The 17,728-nt window shown below is 41.4% G+C and overlaps 1 protein-coding gene across 2 annotated transcripts in view; it reads left to right on the top strand.

Annotated features, from left to right (window-relative positions):
* The window catches only part of PRSS12 (serine protease 12), a 93,564-nt gene that overhangs the window by 41,342 nt on the left and 34,494 nt on the right, over window positions 1–17,728 (top strand). For both annotated transcript variants that reach the window (XM_053255037.1, XM_053255038.1), the window contains exons 5-8: window positions 1,163–1,341; window positions 3,502–3,643; window positions 5,424–5,620; window positions 14,870–15,011. In XM_053255037.1, the coding sequence (XP_053111012.1) occupies window positions 1,163–1,341; window positions 3,502–3,643; window positions 5,424–5,620; window positions 14,870–15,011 (660 nt within the window). The remainder of the gene's footprint in view (window positions 1–1,162; window positions 1,342–3,501; window positions 3,644–5,423; window positions 5,621–14,869; window positions 15,012–17,728) is intronic.

Here is a 17,728-nt window from a genome sequence, read left to right as displayed (position 1 = left end):
TAATCAGCCTACTTTCCTTTCACTGTCTCCACAACTGGACTAAATTTGGTTCAAATCGAGATTGCCAAGTTAGATATCTTGGCCTCAAATGTTCATGCATCCGCCATCTTGGATAGGGATGGATGACATCATCATAAACTATGCCATTGAGGTGATGTTCTGACAGCTGCAGAAAATTTGGTTCAAATTGGTTAAGCTGTTCACAAGTTAGCCCACTTGTGCCTCATATGTTTATGCCATCTTGAATCGGCATGATTGACATAATCAAAGCTATGCTATTGAGGTTTCAATGTGTGTCGCTCACTGCAACTGTACCAATTTGGTTCAAATTGGTTAGACAATCCACAAATTAGCCTGCTTGCCCCTCAAATGTTCATGTGGCCGCCATCTTGAATTGGAGTGGATGACATCATCATGCACCATGCCATTAGGGCATAGCTATGTGTCCTTACAGCTGTAGCAAATTTGGTTCAAATAGGTTAAGCGGTTCACAAGTTAGCCCACTTGCGGCTCAAAGGTTTACGTGTCCGCCATCTTGAATCAGGGTGGATGGCATCATCACAAATTATGGCATTAAGGTGTCCCTATGTGTCACTCACTGCAACTGTACCTAATTTCTTTTAAATTGGTTAGACAGTCCACAAATTAGCCCACTTGTGCCTGAGATGTTCATGCAGCCGCCATCTTGAATTGGAGTGGATGACATCATCACACACCACGCCAATTGGGCATCCCTATGTGTCCCTGCAGCTATAGCAAATTTGGTTCAAATCAGTTAAGCGGTTCACATATGAGTCTACTTGCGCCTCAAAAGTTTACATGTCCTCCATTTTGGATCCCTACAACATCCCTACTGTACCTGATTTGGTTCATATTGGTCCAGGCATTGATACATTGGTTCATATTGGTCCAGGCATGGACACGGACACACGGACACACACACGGACACACACACGGACACACACACAAAAAGTCGGGTGATCTCATAAGCCTACTGGAAAGTAGGCTAAAAAGTGTGCACTTATTTGGGTCCTTAGTCAGTGTCCCTTTCATCATTTTGGAGTAGCATTTCTGCCAGCAGTAAAAAATATTTCAGCAGCTGAATGAGAGATGCTTTCTGACTGTTTGCCATCACTGACACTCTTCTTATTATGTTGTGTAGGGGAGTTGCCAAGGCATGGAGCCAAGCTTATTTTGGAGAAGGCTCAGGCCCTGTGCTGTTGGATGAAGTGCGTTGTACAGGAAATGAGCTGTCTATAGAACAGTGTCTGAAGAGCTCCTGGCAAGAACACAATTGTGGCCACAAAGAAGATGCAGGGGTTTCTTGCACGCCTCTGGCAGGTAGGCAGTGAAGGATCTAGATTGCTTAACTGTTAGAATTGGACCAAATACAGCCTGTGAAAATTGGTCGTGAACTCCTTCTTTGTTTATACTGAGACAAGATTGTAGCACAAATCCCCTAGCATTCTTTTGTATTCTATCTAGTTATCTTTTGTATTTTGTTGTTTGGATGTTTGTCCCATTGGGGAACTTGTAGAGAGCATGGGGAGTGGAATCAGAAAGAAAAAGGAGGGAAAGGAGAACGAGAATAAATGCTTTATTCAGTTGCTTCTGAATAAAGCCTGAGTTAAACCATCATATTTTTTTCTTCTTTACAAGAACACATTTTTTTCTTCTTTGCATGAATTCCTTGTGTGTCACTCATGTAAACAAAAAGGCTTCTTATACATTTAAGACTACATGTTATTTGCAACATCCAGACTAGTTAATTATGACTAAGCACCTTTGAAATCAACAAGACAAGTTAGTCATGACTAAAGTTCCATTAATTTCATTGGGACTTAGTGATGACTTAGTCTGGTTGATGCCCTCTGTTTCTTAGCCATAAGGCACTTCAACATAGGGGTGGAGGGAATATTTAGTAGGACATAACTTGAGAAAGATGGTCAAGTTTGATGCAATCATTGTCATATCCTGATCAAGCCATCATTGTTCTGTTTTCTTAGAGAATTGTATAAAATTATTTAAAATGCTTTAATTTTTAAAAAAAACTTGACTACAAGCCTCTAATATATTTGGAAAATAGAGATTAGAGTTGTGGACTGCTCTAAGCAGAAAAGCTTTTATGTATCCATGCAAAATGGTAATGTATATACATAACACATGCTTGTAAACATATGTATTATCCGAAGACATGTGATAGAGAGCCAGGGTTGGCTTTGACTCCCTGTTGCATATACATATTATCACAGATGTGTGTTCTGTCACGTAATGTGTGACGTGACTAGATATGTGAGTTAGGTGGAGTTGGGATAAGAAGGGAACTGAGGATGGATGAATACAGCGTTCTCTGTGCTGAACCTTATTGCAGGCCTCCACATCTCATTAATGGCATATTCTTCTCTGACACAGAAAAAGAGCACCCCACCACCACAAATACAGTTGCGCACAAACACATTCACCCATTCATTACATCTTGCCCTCATTCTGTAAAACTCCCACAGAACAATCATTTTTGTGTTATTTATGGGAGCTCTGCTACCAATGTTCTAAATTTTCCTACAGCTGGGTAGATAAATGACCTGCTGTGAGGGAGTAGTCACAATTTTCTGAATGACGGAGAATGATGGAGGATTCCAGGGAGCAGTTTCCAGACAGGAGCACACTCTGCTAATCATTCTGCAGGAGGTTCCATTTTTGTGGGTCCCCTGTTCTGTGTCTTATTCAATAGTGAATCCAACTGTAGACTTTCAGAGCTGATGTGGGGGGAATAGGACATTCCATTGTGTGGGAGATGGAATTGTGGGTGGAAAGAATGGGTTAAGCCAATGAAAGGGTTTTCTGTATACACGGCTTTATTTTTTCCTTTCTATCAAGTTCAGTTGAGATTCTGAACTTTTGAGTCTAGAAGCCATGCTTTTTATATTCTTAAAGGTAAAAGTGTGCCATGAAGTCAGTTTCAACTCCTGGCACCCACAGAGCCCAGTGGTTTTCTTTGGTAGAATACAGGAGGGGTTTGCCATTGCCTCCTCCTGCTCAGTATGAGATGATGCCTTTCAGCATCTTCCTATATCACTGCTGCCTGATATAGTACCAGTGGAGATTCAAACCAGCAACTTTCTCCTTGTTAGTCAAGAATTTCCCCACTGCTAATACATATAATACATATAACACTATAATATATTATTTCTGTAACATAGGGCTGCTAGGATATGGCGGGTTACAAATACAACACACATATTGCAATCTTGATAATGCTGCACACACATCTGGTCATATGATTAAGATTTGTTTAAAGGGGACCATGAAGTTGCATAAGGGCAGCAGTGGGAAACATGCACTTATTGGGTCTCCATCCCCACTCCCATTTTCTTGTTAAGCATTGCAGAGAACCAGCATCCAGCCTAATAATGGATCCATTGTGGCACATTTTATGGTGCAGTTCCTTTCTCTGGTGGTTGTCTCTTAAGCCGAACTGACTCCTGCTTTTTAATGCCACAGATGGTGCACTCAGACTAGCAGGCGGAAAAGGCAACCATGAGGGACGGCTGGAAGTGCTTTACAATGGACTGTGGGGCACAATCTGCGATGACGGGTGGACTGAGATGAACACGCACGTGGTTTGCCGGCAGCTGGGCTTTAAGTAAGTCCCATTTCTGTGGGGCTGCTAATCCCTTTGCAGAGCAGTTCTGATAAAAGTCTCTGCACAATGCTTCCATGTATTGCACAGCATTCTATACAAACCTGCTTTGACTGTTACATTTACAGCCTCGTCAGCTTGATATGATGTCCTTCAGGAAACACATTTATATGCAGCACAAATTAATTGCGGAGGGCAGGGGGGAATCCGCTCAGACTGGGGGGAAAGGCCAGATTTAGCCTTGTTAATTAATCTGTTTTTGCAACATGTCTACAAAATGTGTTTTTATTCTAAATTGAGTCTGTTTTCTTACTGTTCTCCAGGGTGCAACATGGTAATTTAGTCACTTTCCTAACAGACTCATGTTAAGCAATCCATACTGCCTGAAAACAGTTCTTTGAAGCAGAACTGTCTAATCTATCAGCTGAGTATGCAGGTGTTAATATGAAAAATGGGAATTGAGATGATAATGTAGGCTGCTGCACACATTTTGCTTTGGTTTACTTAACTGTAGTAAAGCAATCTAGATGGAGCTGCAGGATAGCATGCTCCCTCCAACGGCTTCATCCTAGGTGGTACAAAAATTATATGTGTACCAGCCTTCAGTGATGCAGGATGAAATATAGAATTCTGCATATCTTGTTTGTTTGCTGCATTTATACGGCTCCCAAGGGAGTTACCACATCAATAAAAACAGTGGCCCACATATGCAGTTTAATGTGGGCAGTTCTCAGCTACCCATACAACTGTGGGTTCTTAATAAAGTGTTGGTGGTCCTGCACAAGCACACAAATACTTAAACTAGCATTCTCATGCTTTGGGAGTGGTACTTAAATTATTTCTAGTTTAACATGGGAATCGCCTGCGTTAAACAGTGGAACATGTGGGCCATTGTAAGAACATCATAAAACATAAATAAGCCACAGGTGGCCTCTCCATTATAGGTGAAATGGCCAAAGGAGGAACATAGGAAGCTGCCATATACTGAGCCCGCTCATGAATGCATCTAGCTCACTATTGTCTATACTGATTGATAGCGGCTCTCCAGGGTTTCAGATAGTGGTCTTTCCCAGCCCTTCCTGGAGATGCCAGGGGTTGAACCTGGTACCTTCTGCATGTGAAACAGATGCTCTATGACCAAGCTGTGGCCTCATCCCAAAAAGATGACAGGGTCTGAGCCTGGGACCTTCTGCATGAAAAGCAGATACAGTACTCTACCACGGAGTGGGGCCCTGTCAAGGGTGGAATGTCCACACAGTGTCCCTAAGGAATGATTCAGACTTCACTTTTGTTGTTGCCCTTTAGTGATCACCCCCACTGGTAGTGACATGCCAGTGGAGGTGTCAACCTCAGGTCAGCCTCTGGGGGGAGTAGCCCCAGTCTTGGAAATGTCCTCACAAAGCCAGGATGTGGGGCTCTCTCTTGGACTGTGCTGTTTCATGTGTGGTTAAATGCTCTATTGAATGAGGGCCTTTATATAAAGGCAGAAAAATTGTTTATTTAAAGGTGGCGGACACTGAATAGCATTTGTTCAATGTAAAATAGTTGCTAACAGATGTTAATCCCAGTCTGATTGTGGAATAATTTTGAGGTGTGCTTTGAAACTGTTTGTTGATACACAAAATATGTTCCTGCCTTTTTCCTTCTAAACAGTTGAAGTGGGCTCTAATCCACAAAAGCTACAATAACATTGTCAATCCGTAATCGCCTCAAGACTTTGCCCTTTCTGGGTATTAATGTGCTGTACTTTATTCATAAATAATACTAACCCCTGTGTATGCAGGAATGGAAAAAGTGTATCTGAACGCTACCTGGAAGAGAGCTCTGGACCCATCTGGCTGGATGATGTCAGCTGCTCAGGAAAGGAGCCTGCCCTCTCCCAGTGTTCAAAGAGGGAGTGGGGAAAGCATGACTGCAGCCACCAGGAGGATATCAGAATTAGTTGCTATCCAGAGAATGACAGCCACAAAGTCTCACTGGGTAAGTAACCTTTTGTAGACAGAGAACTGAGTAAACATTCATACTAGCTAAATATGGCTCCTTGGGGAGAAAGACTGAACCTGAAAGAACTGTTGAGATGTGATCTATCTGGAGGTCCTTCCCCCAAAACAAGGACCACTGCCTCAATCTCCTGATCTGGTGTGGGAGCTATGATATGTATGCAAAGAAAGTTCCCCACTTTTGCAGTTGTTCTCATTCCTTTTGATGAAGGTGGCAGCTCTATATGTTTAAAGGGTCTGTTCCATTCTTTGAAATGAATGGGGATATGCCCATACCCCTGGGTGAGAGCACATTTTGTCGTCGTCACAGCCTCTGTGAGACTGGCAGACTTTAATCTGGTATTAGATAGGAGGGTGTGGAACAAGTGCTTTGCTGTTGCAAACAGTAGCTGCACAACTTTTAAAACTGCCCAAGCGTTTTTCCATCTGACCTCAATGGTATATTTCCTTTCCTTCAGTATGTTCAAGCTAAAGCAAGCTATCAGACATGTTAAAACTCCACAATATACCAAAGGATCTTTTATTGTTGTTAACCTTCCTGAGTGTTCATATGGGTAGAAGGGAGGTTTACAGATCCTTTAATAAATATATTGACTGTGGACCTAGGCAGTCTTAAATTCTGATCTTGATAATTGTTTAAAATAAATCTGAGGAAGAAATGGGATGACCTTTTGAGATGGGCAAGAGCATGAATAAATATGCTAATTGGCACACATTTTTTAAAAGCTTAAGATTGTTACATTTTGAAAGAAATAAGAGAGCACAACAGAGGTACAAGGCAATTTCTGTTCTATATAGGAGCAAACAGCATTTAAAACAAATGGAAGATAAACTGACATTGATTAAAATAATATCTTATGTAACTGATGTTCCTGCAAGGTTAGGAATATTGACGTTTAATCTGATAAAACTGAGATGTAATAAATTGTTATACCCCATAAAGGAACTACCCACAAATACCTCAAAACAAAGTGAAGAATTGCTGTAAAGGGCTGTAAAGTAGGGAATGTGCCACTTAGCTGACTAACTGTGGTTACAAAAACATATTTCTGTGGCTTGATTTTTTGTTTAACTGGTCACTATAGACTTTCTGTGAAGAGAAGATTATGAAGTAGGTGAATATTTGATCTTGTATAAAAACACTGGTTGACATCTAGACTAAAGCCTATTCAGACATTATGCTGTACGAGTGTACAGATGTCTGCACACTCATACTTGTGTTTATGTGAATGACTGTACCTGTATTCATCTTAAAAGTGGACCTGGATACTGGCCCTTCAAATGCATGGTACAGATAGGAAGTGTACTTCTGTACCTGTATTCAGCATAATATGTGAATGACTGTACCTGTATACAGATCTGTACCTGTGTTCACTGTACACTCATCGTACGAATGTTGAACATAACGTGTGAATGGGCCTTAAGTTACTCAGTATTACTACTTAGGAGATACTCTAAAGACCTGCTTGATTTCAGTAGGACTTCTGTTGTGTAAGAATAATTTAGTCAGGATGTCGACTTCTACTACAATAGCATTTATATAATGCTTTTCAGAAAAAGTTTCCAAAGCAGTTTACATAGAGAAATAATAAGTAAGTAAGTAAGATGGCTCTCTGTCCTCAGAGGGCTCACACTCTAATGTTTAGGTTGTAAGATAATGTTTAGAATTAGCGGTACATCAGAAATTACTGCTAGGTCTTACTTTCGGGGTAGGTCTTACTTTTGGGGAAACGGTATGTTTATATTGAGGAATTTCTTAGTGGTAGAACTAGAACAGTTTTCTACTTTAGGGATATTTCCACCCTCAATAGGATAGTAATGATGAACTGAATTTGCAGCATACTCAATATGTATACATCCTTTGTATGTTGCTGTTCTTCTCAAAGGGTTTTTTTTTTTTTTTTAAAGAAAGACTTTCATGATCGAAAATCCTAACCTGGGGAACAACTTTCCACCATTGCTCGAGAGCCAACTGCAGGTGTCCAAAGGAACCTGGCTGCTTAATCTGCAATAATGAAAATGAATACCCTCCTTTATCCATAGCTCAGTGGTAGAGCATTTGCTTTGCATGCAGAAGGCTGTAGGTTCGATCCCTGGCTTCTCTAGTTAGAGCTGGGAAAAACTCCTGCCTGAAGCAGAGAGCTACTGCCCTTCATGTAGATAATACTGAGCTAGATGGACCAATGGTCTGACTTGGTATAAAACAGCTTCATATGTTCCTAAACCCTGTTTCTTAGTTCTTAAATAAACAAGTGCTATCTCTGGGATAGGAAATGGTGATAATAATTATAGAGCAGTATTTCAATGGGATATGCAAAGTATTTGGCAATGAAATTCAGGCAATATAATTTGTAATTTATTTAGGAGTTGCTTTTCAGCCTAACAAGACTCTACTTTACCACACTTAGTATCAAACCAGCAGTGAAAACTGAGGCATACTGTTAAATAAAATAGTGTTTCCCCCGTCCCCCGCTCAAAGTACATTGTAGAACTGAAAAAAAATTATACTGTTATTAAATTAGATTTTCACTCCAACGTGAAATAATGTATATTTTGTCAAAATTATTTTACTTCTATGTTCCTACTTTCTCTTTTTCCATCATGCTATCTTTTTCAACTTCCCAATATCCCTAAGGTTTTGTTTCCCGAACAAAACCAGGCAAATGGTATTTCTGCGTGGGTGAGACAAAGTGTTTCCTACAAATTAGAATTCTGAGACCCAAATAACAGGAATTCATATCATGATGCCTATTCATATAGACACAAACCATCTGCTGTGCTTACGATACAATGAAATCTAATCTGAGTTGGAAGAGGTCCAGTATGGTTAAATGCATCCATATGGTAAAATTCACTTATTCCCTGTGGGTACCTGGGATCTGTATTAATTTCTTGGTTGTGAACAAACCTTCCAAGAAGTAACAAGTTGGTTGGCAATAAAATCTGCACACATTTATAGCTAATATCCTGTTTTGCTATCCAGGTAATATGAAAAACGTTTACACTGAAATTACATCGTTGCAGAATAGGCATTTCTAGATAATGTGAACAGCAGGGTGAAAACGGAGACACTTTTTGTGTGCAGCCTAACCTCTGTTCATTTCAAAGAGGTTGGGAAAAGCTCCTGTATTGGCCAAGTGAATTAAATGTAAATTGCAGTGATTAAACTCTTGATATTTATTGTAATTTTTTGGCTGCACTGAATCTTGGAAGCTATATGGCTGACAGGTTCTGTAAAATTCCAGAGAGGTTCTAAAAACAGTAGCTCAACTAAAGAAAAATGTGGCAAAATTAAAAAATAGCATTAAAGCTTTGCTCTTGTAGTCATTCATCAGAGCATAAAAATGCTTTTGGTGGACCAGACCAAGAGTCTGTCTAATCTGTTGTTCATCTCCAACAGTGAACAACCATCCCTTCCATCAGTAGGGTTTAATATGTGCAGTGTTGCTTCTTAATGAGTGCCAATTTACATGAATGTTTTAGTGCATCACGAATGTGCAGTGAGCACATCCGATCTTAAAGTGAAGCAGCGCAGACCAGTTTACAGCTCAGACTATGAACTATTGTTAAAAGCCCCCTTGCATAAGTGTGTCAAATGAAGTTGGCCTGCAAACTGTGCAGGTAAGTAAGCAGTCATATAATCATTTTAGCATGAGCTCAGGCCAGTCTGAGGTATATATGTTACATCCTTGATTTGCTAAAATGGTTTTAAAAATCAGTTCTAAGAAATCACCTTTTAAATAAGCTTGATAATAAAGATAATATGTCTTGTGTTTGTTTCATTTTGCTATGCTGAGCAATTTTTTTTGTTGATCTGCTAAAGTGTGTCAAAAATGTAATGTGTAAGCAGTTATGGGGCCGTTTCATACTTTATGGCTAAACTTTTAGCAGTTGATACTACTGCTAAATAGTATAAACTGTACTTCTAAACCTTTGAGGAAATGTAAGGTCAGAGGAAAATGTATTGACTGAGTTTCAGTGAGCTCAGATGCACTGAGCTCATTGAATGGTGATGAGCAAACTTTGGCCATAAAGGCCTTTGGGAGCTGGCCGTCTGCCACGCTGTTCCTGAGAGAAGATTAAAGTGTAATTGAGCCGGTCCCAGTTTTCAATTATCCTTCACTGAATCAAAATTTAATGATGATGTTGAAAAACTTCAAAGAGGGGAGTGTCCAAAGCATATGTATTGGAAAACTGTCTGCAAAATGAAGCAACTAAACACAATCATAGGACTGGAAGGCACCTGAAGGTCAGTGAGAGACAGAACACATGAATAGAGTAATCACATGGTGCAGTCTACATCACAGCAGAAGACTGTACATAGAATATGGCACATTTGAATGCCCTTCTCCATCCTGAAAATGTCCTGCGCATCTAAAACTAAAAGTTCTGGCAGAAAGTGCTGTTTTGGATGTGCCCTAAGCTGTTTTGGATGTGCATGGAGATTTTGTTTTGTTTTGTTTAAGGGGGGAATTCAAACGTGAAATGGTACTGCCCAGGAATGGATACGTCATGTAAGACTGCTACTCATGTGACTTGGCTCGTAGTCCAACATTTTCCATTGAGGCAGGATTTTCCAATTCAGCATCTGTAATGGCTAACCTATGCATTGTGGCTTGCAATCAAGTGTCACTGTGATGAAATAGGATGCACAATTTGAATATGATCTCTTGTGTCAGGGTCTAAAGGCCCCTAGTGTGTTCTTGTGATATACATGCTAAACCTGGAACCTCTGGGAGGGTGAGAAGCAGTGATGCATTTTTAAAAGGATGTGTTTATGAGCTAGGGTACCAGTCAAGCTAGGGTTTCATGCTACAGGTACATGTTTTTAAAACCATGGGTAGAATGTACCACTGGCATAGTGTGAGCCAGTTCAAGACACCTACCCTACACCCTTCTCCCTTCTGAAGCTTCCTGTGTCCCAAAAAAGCCATTGCTGAGTGTTGGGGGACATTTGGCAATGGCATATGAAGTTGTGCAGGGAATTGCAGGGGGAAGGAAGGATACCTGAAAACTGCTGGTGGAACCACTAGTGGATTTCCCCCTGACCCCCTGCAGTTGCCATGCTACACCCCATGCCATTGCTCAGTGTCTTCTGACCCCCAGCAGTGGCTTTCTGCAGAGCTTTCACTGGGAGAACATTATCCCAACAGTAGTACCTTAGACACTATCCCATGTGTTTATCTCTCATAAAGTGTGAAGCAACAGTGTATATAAGACCAACTAGGCAGTCTGAAGTGGATAGATTCTTTAAAAAAAAAAACATCTAGAATCTGCTTGACTGCTATTAGGTGTAACTGCTCAGCAATCTATATATAAACAAGTTGTTCTAGTAAGAACTAATCAGCCTACTTTCCTTTCACTATCTCTACATCTGGACTAAATTTGGTGCAAATAGAGGTCCACAAGATAGATCTCTTGTGCCTCAAATGTTCATGTGTCCGCCTTCTTGAATCGGGGTGGATGACATCATCACAAACTACACGATTGAGGTGTCCCTGTGTTTCACTCAGTTCAACTGTACCTAATTTGGTTCAAATCAGTTAGACAGTTCACAAGTTAGCCCACTTGCACCTCAAACATTCATGCATCTGCCATCTTGGATGGGGTAGATGACATCATCACAAGCGGTGTCATTGAGGTGTCCCTGTGTGTCACTCACTGCAACTGTATCTATTTTGGTTTAAATTGGTTAGACAGTCCACAAATTAGCCTGCTTGCACCTCAGATGTGCATGTGAACACCATTTTGAATTGGAGTGGGTACATCATCACACACCACTTGGGCATCCCTGTTTGTCCCTACAACTGTAGCAATTTTGGTTCAAATAGGTTATGCGGTTCACAAGTTAGCCCACTTGTGCTTCAGAAGTTTACATGTCTGCCATCTTGTATCAGGGTAGGTAACATCATCACAAACTATGCCATTGAGGTGTCTCTATGTGTCCCTACAACTGTACCCACACACACAGACAATGCTGGGTGTTTTTATAAGCCTACTGGAAAGTAGGTTAAGAATGTACTTGGCAAGCCCTGCCCACCCAGTACTTTACCAGTTGGAGGTAACAGAGCAGAAGCACTGTAGTGATTGGGCAGTGGGGATTCCACATGCAGATTGGGAGCTTTGATGGTTAAGGTCAGTTGGAATGCAACTGTTACTGGTCGGAAGATGTGCTTGATTGTAGAGAAGTGTGTCTATCTGTCTATCTATCTATCTATCTATCTATCTATCTATCTATCTATCTGAATATGAATGAAAGGATAGTGGGCAGGGGTCTGTGAAGAGAGGGGTCTTGAGGGAGGAAAGAGCTCCTTCAGGAGCAATAGGCTGCCAGTGCCACTGTGTGAATTAGATGAGGAAACAAGATGAACAAGATCTGTTATCAGGAAAGTGAGGGGGGAGAGAAGGGAGGGGAAGAAAGACAGAAGGGAAGAGCGAGCGGAGGAGAGAGAAAGTTAGAAAGAAAGGGAGGGGAAGAGAGAAGGAAGGGCAAGGGATAGGGATGGGCCTGGGCCTATCAGTGCCCTGAGGGCAATGAGTGGGGTCAACTGCTGCTGCTGCTTGGGGTTACCAAGGCCATTGGTGGAGGGAGGCAGGCAGGCAAGGGACGGGCCTGGGCCTGTCAGCATCCTGAGGTGATTTAGTGGCCATGGCAGTGGCAGTGTGGAAGGGCCCAGTCAACCTCTGCTGTTGCTCCTGTGGGGAGGAACAGGAGTGGGGTGAAGGTGGGGAGGTCTCTGGGCTTAGGGGGCTGCAGCTTGGCCAATTGGCATTGGCAACGCTGCAGCCATGACCATGAGGGGTGAGGGGAATGGAAGCAACGGGATGGAGATGGAGGAGGAGGAGCACGGCTCACGTGAGGGTGGGGAGATCTTGGAGGTAAGGGGGCTATGGCGGAGGTGAGAGAAGCAATCAAGTACAGGTACTCTGCATGGGTTAAACTAGTTGGTTATAATTCTTGAGTTGTATTTGTGGGAAGCAAAATATGTGAACTCGTGATTTCAAACTAATTTAGAGAACAGTAGTAGAAGTATAATGGATATATCTCGAATCTGAAATCAAGCAACCTTAACCTGTCTGAGAAAATATAAGGTAAGTGGCAGCACAATTTATATTGCAGATTTCAGGTTCTCTAAATTTGTTTTTATCATCTAAAACCACTAACCTCTAAAATTAAATTTAAGGACTCTACATGTGAAATTTCATTTCTAGTGTACAAACTTTAATGGAACTTCATGTTTTGGGATCTGTGAGCATTACATTTACACCCCAGACATATTTCAGAAAGGAATTTATGCATGAATAGTTGCAGAGAAATGGAATGGTGATGTGCTGTTGAATGTATATCCTACCAGAAGTGTTCCAGTACACTTCAGTTGGCACCAGCAGCACATTCTGAGGGGTGCATCAAACTTGTCCCTCGAGTTCCTGATCTAGCAAATGATAACATTTTGTGTTTTGTCGTCTTAGCTGGATCAAGGTGTATAGGTGTACATTCATATTTCATGTATAGGTGTTATATATAGGTGTATATTCATATTTTGTAAATCTGCAAGCCCCAAGTACCCCAGACTCAGAAGTCACTGAGAAAATCTATTTCCCTCTCCCACATCTGAAACAAGTTTGGAATTAGAAGGTGGTTTTGGTTTTGGGGGTTCGATGGTTCAGGGTTGAACGGAACACACACCCCACACACACAGTCTGTCTGGAAATGGAACTGAACCCCCTGCTGTGTTCGCAAACTTTTTAAAAAATAATCATAATTTTTTTTAACCTTTTAGCCCATTCGGGAGGGCTTCATCTAGGCCACGGGGGTGGTGTCCGTGAAGGTCCCTCTCCCCTCGCCAGCCTCCCTCATCACCGCCATGGCCCGGTTGGCCACTTTATTAGGCCCATTTGGGCCTCCGTAGACGCGCGCAGAGGCCATTTTGGACACCACTGCGCATGTGCAAATAGCCTCTGTGAGGCCTGGCATGGACTAGGGCCTTGCAGAAGCCATTTGCGTATATGCAGTGGCCATTTTTGTGTTGGAGGCCATTTTTTAAATTTTTTTTTTAAAAAATGGCTGCCACACATGTGCAAATGGCCTCTGCAAGGCCCTAGGCCATGCCAGGCCTCTCAGAGGCCATTTGCGCATGCACAGCAGTGTCCAAAATGGCCACTGCGTGAGTCTGTGGAGGCCCAAATGGGCCTAATAAAGTGGCCAAATGGGCCGCAGCGGTGATGAGGGAGACCGGCGGGGGGAGGGGGAACCTTCGCGGAACCCACCCCCCACGGCCTAGATGAAGCACCCCAAAGGGGCTAAAAGGTAATCCCCCCCAATAATTTTGCGAACCCCACTCGGACTGAACCGGGGGTGGGGTAGAGGGGTGCGGAACCTAACTGGGCCAGCTGGTTCCATGCACATCCCTAGCGAAGAGAGGAAATTTCTCTATGGATTTTGGGGAGGGCATTCACTTCATCTTTGAGTGCAGATATATAATCTCTTCATTATATCTTTGTTTATTTACTGCATCTGTATGCCACTTTTCTGTCAAGACTTTCAAGGTATTTTACCATCTTAAAATACTAAATCAACAACAAAATAACTGCTGCTGACTTGGTAAAGTTAGCTGCCCCTGCTAACTTGGTAAAGAGGCACCTTTTAACGTGGTGATTCTATTTATCAGGGGGAGAGTAACTGGCCCTATCCACCTCCAGTGATTGTTGCTGGTGTATATCTTACATTTCTTTTTAGATTGTGAGCCCTTTGGGGACAGGGAGCCATCTTTGTTTGTTTGTTTGTTTATTATTTCTCTTTGTAAACTGCCCTGAGCCAGTTTTGGAAGGGCGTTATAGAAATTGAATAAAAATAAAAATAATAGTCTTGTGTCAGTACTAGTCTCTATGGGAGCTAGGAGCTTCTTTAACTGGGAGTCTTTCCCCCCCCTCCCACTACCCCACAACCTGGAGCCCCTGGGGAGGTGGGAGAGAAACAGCTCCAACAGTTCTCTTAGCCCAGTGCTGGTCCCTTCAGAAGCTGATGGTATGAGTTCTCTCTCCTGGGAGGTTGTCACTAATACACAAGCTAAAGATTTATTCAAGCTAAACGTTTTGATAGCTTTCACCATTTGGAATGATTGCTGAAACTGAGCCCAAATGACAGCTTTCCTTGAATGTGATAAAAATTAGCTAGGATACTAGCTCTTGCTCCTACTGTTGTGTGTTAACAGCTGTAACTTATTCCCAGGGCCTCCTATCAGATTGATGGATGGTGAGAATAAGAAAGAGGGACGCGTGGAGATCTTTATCAATAGCCAGTGGGGGACAATTTGTGATGATGGATGGTCTGATAAGGATGCAGCTGTGGTATGTCGACAACTTGGCTACAAGTAAGAAAAGTTCTTAATAGTTTTTAAACGCATTATCAGGTTACCATAGATTATTAGATAAGGTCTGTGTACCAGTCCTTATGTTTATTCATACTTTAAAATGCTGACTGTTTACTGTATGAAGATAAGGGCTATACTTTCATTTTACTTGGTATGCATTAATTTTTATTAGTATTGTTTTTCAGCAGAATATAAACTTCCATTTGCACTCAGCTAGTTATTAGTTGTAGATTGGTTTAAAGGAGTTTTAGTTCATCATATCAATGCTCTGTATCAGTGGTTCCCAACTTGGGGGCCTCCAGATGTTGCTGAACTACAATTCTCACAATAAATTGTAGTTGGGGCTGATGGGAATTGTAGTTCAGCAACATCTGGAGGCCCCCAGGTTGGGAACCACTGCTCTATATTCTTTGACACTCGTAAATGTAACCAACATCTATAAACATTTCTTTGTTAATAGCTCCGTTACTCCTAATGCGAAAACAAATAATATTCAAATTAAAACAGTTTATGAGAAATGAGATGAAAAAATTATGATGGGAAGGGCTATGGGAAAAATCAGATCAAATCTTAAACTGCACTCGGATACAATCCTTGGACGTACAGATAATTCCCAACTCTAATGATGCTTTAGTAATTTAAATTGATTGGCTTTGGGCAGGCTCCAATCTCCCAAGTTGGAGGAGGGCTTGAATTTTTCGCCCCCATAAGAAGATTGCAGTGCAGCATGTTTGCTGTTTAAGAAATGAAAGCCAAAGCTCCCTTGGACATATAACCTAGAGTGCAATCCAATGTGTTGCTAAGCATGCCATTCAATAACTATTGATTTTAATAACACTAGATTGTGTCCTTAGAGGATTTAAGGGATTTGCGAAGGATTTAAGGGTTTGGAGAGCCTTTCTGGAGGCCTGGGGAGCAAGGTACTATGTTTTACCCCCTCTATTTCTGCTTTTTTGTACCTTATTTAAGCTCAAGGAATCTAAACCACCCCCAATTCCCATTGATTCAAGGTTTCATTATTCGCTGTTTCCGTATTGGTGCCTATAGGCGAGAGCGCAACCCCTGCGAATAATGAGGGCCACCTGTAATTTGCACATTAATTTAATGCCTTATTTTGTCCTGTTCCAAATTGTAGTAAATTTCAGTGCATTTCTGATACAAGATTCCAACTTCAGTAATATGTGCATGAGGCAGAGACACTAATTCAGTCTGAAATCACAGGAAAAATGATCAGCTGTTCTATCAACATCCCTACTTCTGATGATAATCTAGATCTCCACTCAACCACGTGCATGTCAGTCTCTATATTTTTGAATAGGATTTTCTTGTGTATAACATCATGCAGAATTGAAGCCTAAAATTTCAACTGTTACCTTGAACTTCTGGGTTCTCACCCAGTCAGCCTTGCATTGTCTAGCAAACATTTTCTTTCTAGTGCCTGAGGAGTTTGCAAAGGGCTGATGGGACTGGTTTAGACAATATGTCCACCAGCCTGTCCTAATTGTGTGGGGAAGAAGTGTAGGTATACCTGGTTCCCTCCATTCCCATCCTGCATATTGTCTCCCTGCAGCTTAATCACATGGTTGAAGGTTTAGACAAACCATTCTATCATGCAATTAGTGTGGGATAGAGAGGCGAGTGCCCATGCAATTAGGATGGGCTGGTGTGTCTATCATCAAACTGGCCCATGGCAGTTCTAATGAAAGACAATATGGACATTGAACAAATGTCAGTCAAAATACCCCTCCTGATTACCCTCCCCTGGAAATACCCCTCCCCCCCAATTAATTTGGAACTAAAAAGGCACACATACTCAACGTGGTGGTCTGGTCTGTTTTTCTGGCAGAACTAGTGGGTTGGTTATCAGCGACACAGCCATTTCATGTCTTTCATCTCACAGACCACAAGCCAACTAATTTTTCTTCATTTTTAACCAATTCTAAAGTTTGTACAAAACACCCTAAATTGCTGTTTCCACATTGTAGTGGTTAATAAATCTGTTGTTTAGCAAGTCAGTGTATGAACTGTAGGATATCCTGATTATGTTTTGTGTCATTTTGATTTGTGTTGTTTACAGAAGTCATTTGCCTTGCCTCATCTTCATTTTCTCACACGACCATATTCCCATACCCCCCTCACTCTCTTTTTGCATATGTTGAGTTTTGGTGTGACAACTGAGCTTTTTATTGGTGTGTGTGTGCGTTTGAAGCAAAGAAGATCTTTTTTAAAACAGCCCATTTTCAGTGTGATTATGAGAGAATAGTGTAGCTACAGTGTTCCTCCTTACTGCTTGTCTTTGCATGCTTTGCAGAATAAGTGCATAATATATTCTACTGCTGCTGCTTTACAAGCAGTTCTACAATTTTGCTGTTTTCTCACCATTTTGATTACTTAAAAGCAAATTCATTCATAAATGAATCATAACCTCCTCTCACAATGTTCAGTGCAAACTAATCAACTTTGCTTATGCACAGTCTGTATATTTTATTATCTTTAATTGTTTTAGATGTGCTAGCTGCCTTGGGCATTTCCTTTTGGAATTCAGCAGGTGGGATATCTTCATACAGTAAATAGATAAAAATAAATTACCTCAATCCCAGATGTGTTGTGCCAAGATGAACTGTTTGATGACTCCAGTCATCAGCACATGGTAAACAATGCAACCTATGGAAAAATTTATTCTGATGGATTCCTGTTAGTTGATGTTCCCAAGTATA

Source organism: Hemicordylus capensis, chromosome 5 (genome assembly GCF_027244095.1).
Source record: "Hemicordylus capensis ecotype Gifberg chromosome 5, rHemCap1.1.pri, whole genome shotgun sequence".
Lineage (NCBI taxonomy): Eukaryota > Metazoa > Chordata > Lepidosauria > Squamata > Cordylidae > Hemicordylus > Hemicordylus capensis.
This window is presented reverse-complemented; position numbering and strand designations above follow the sequence as displayed.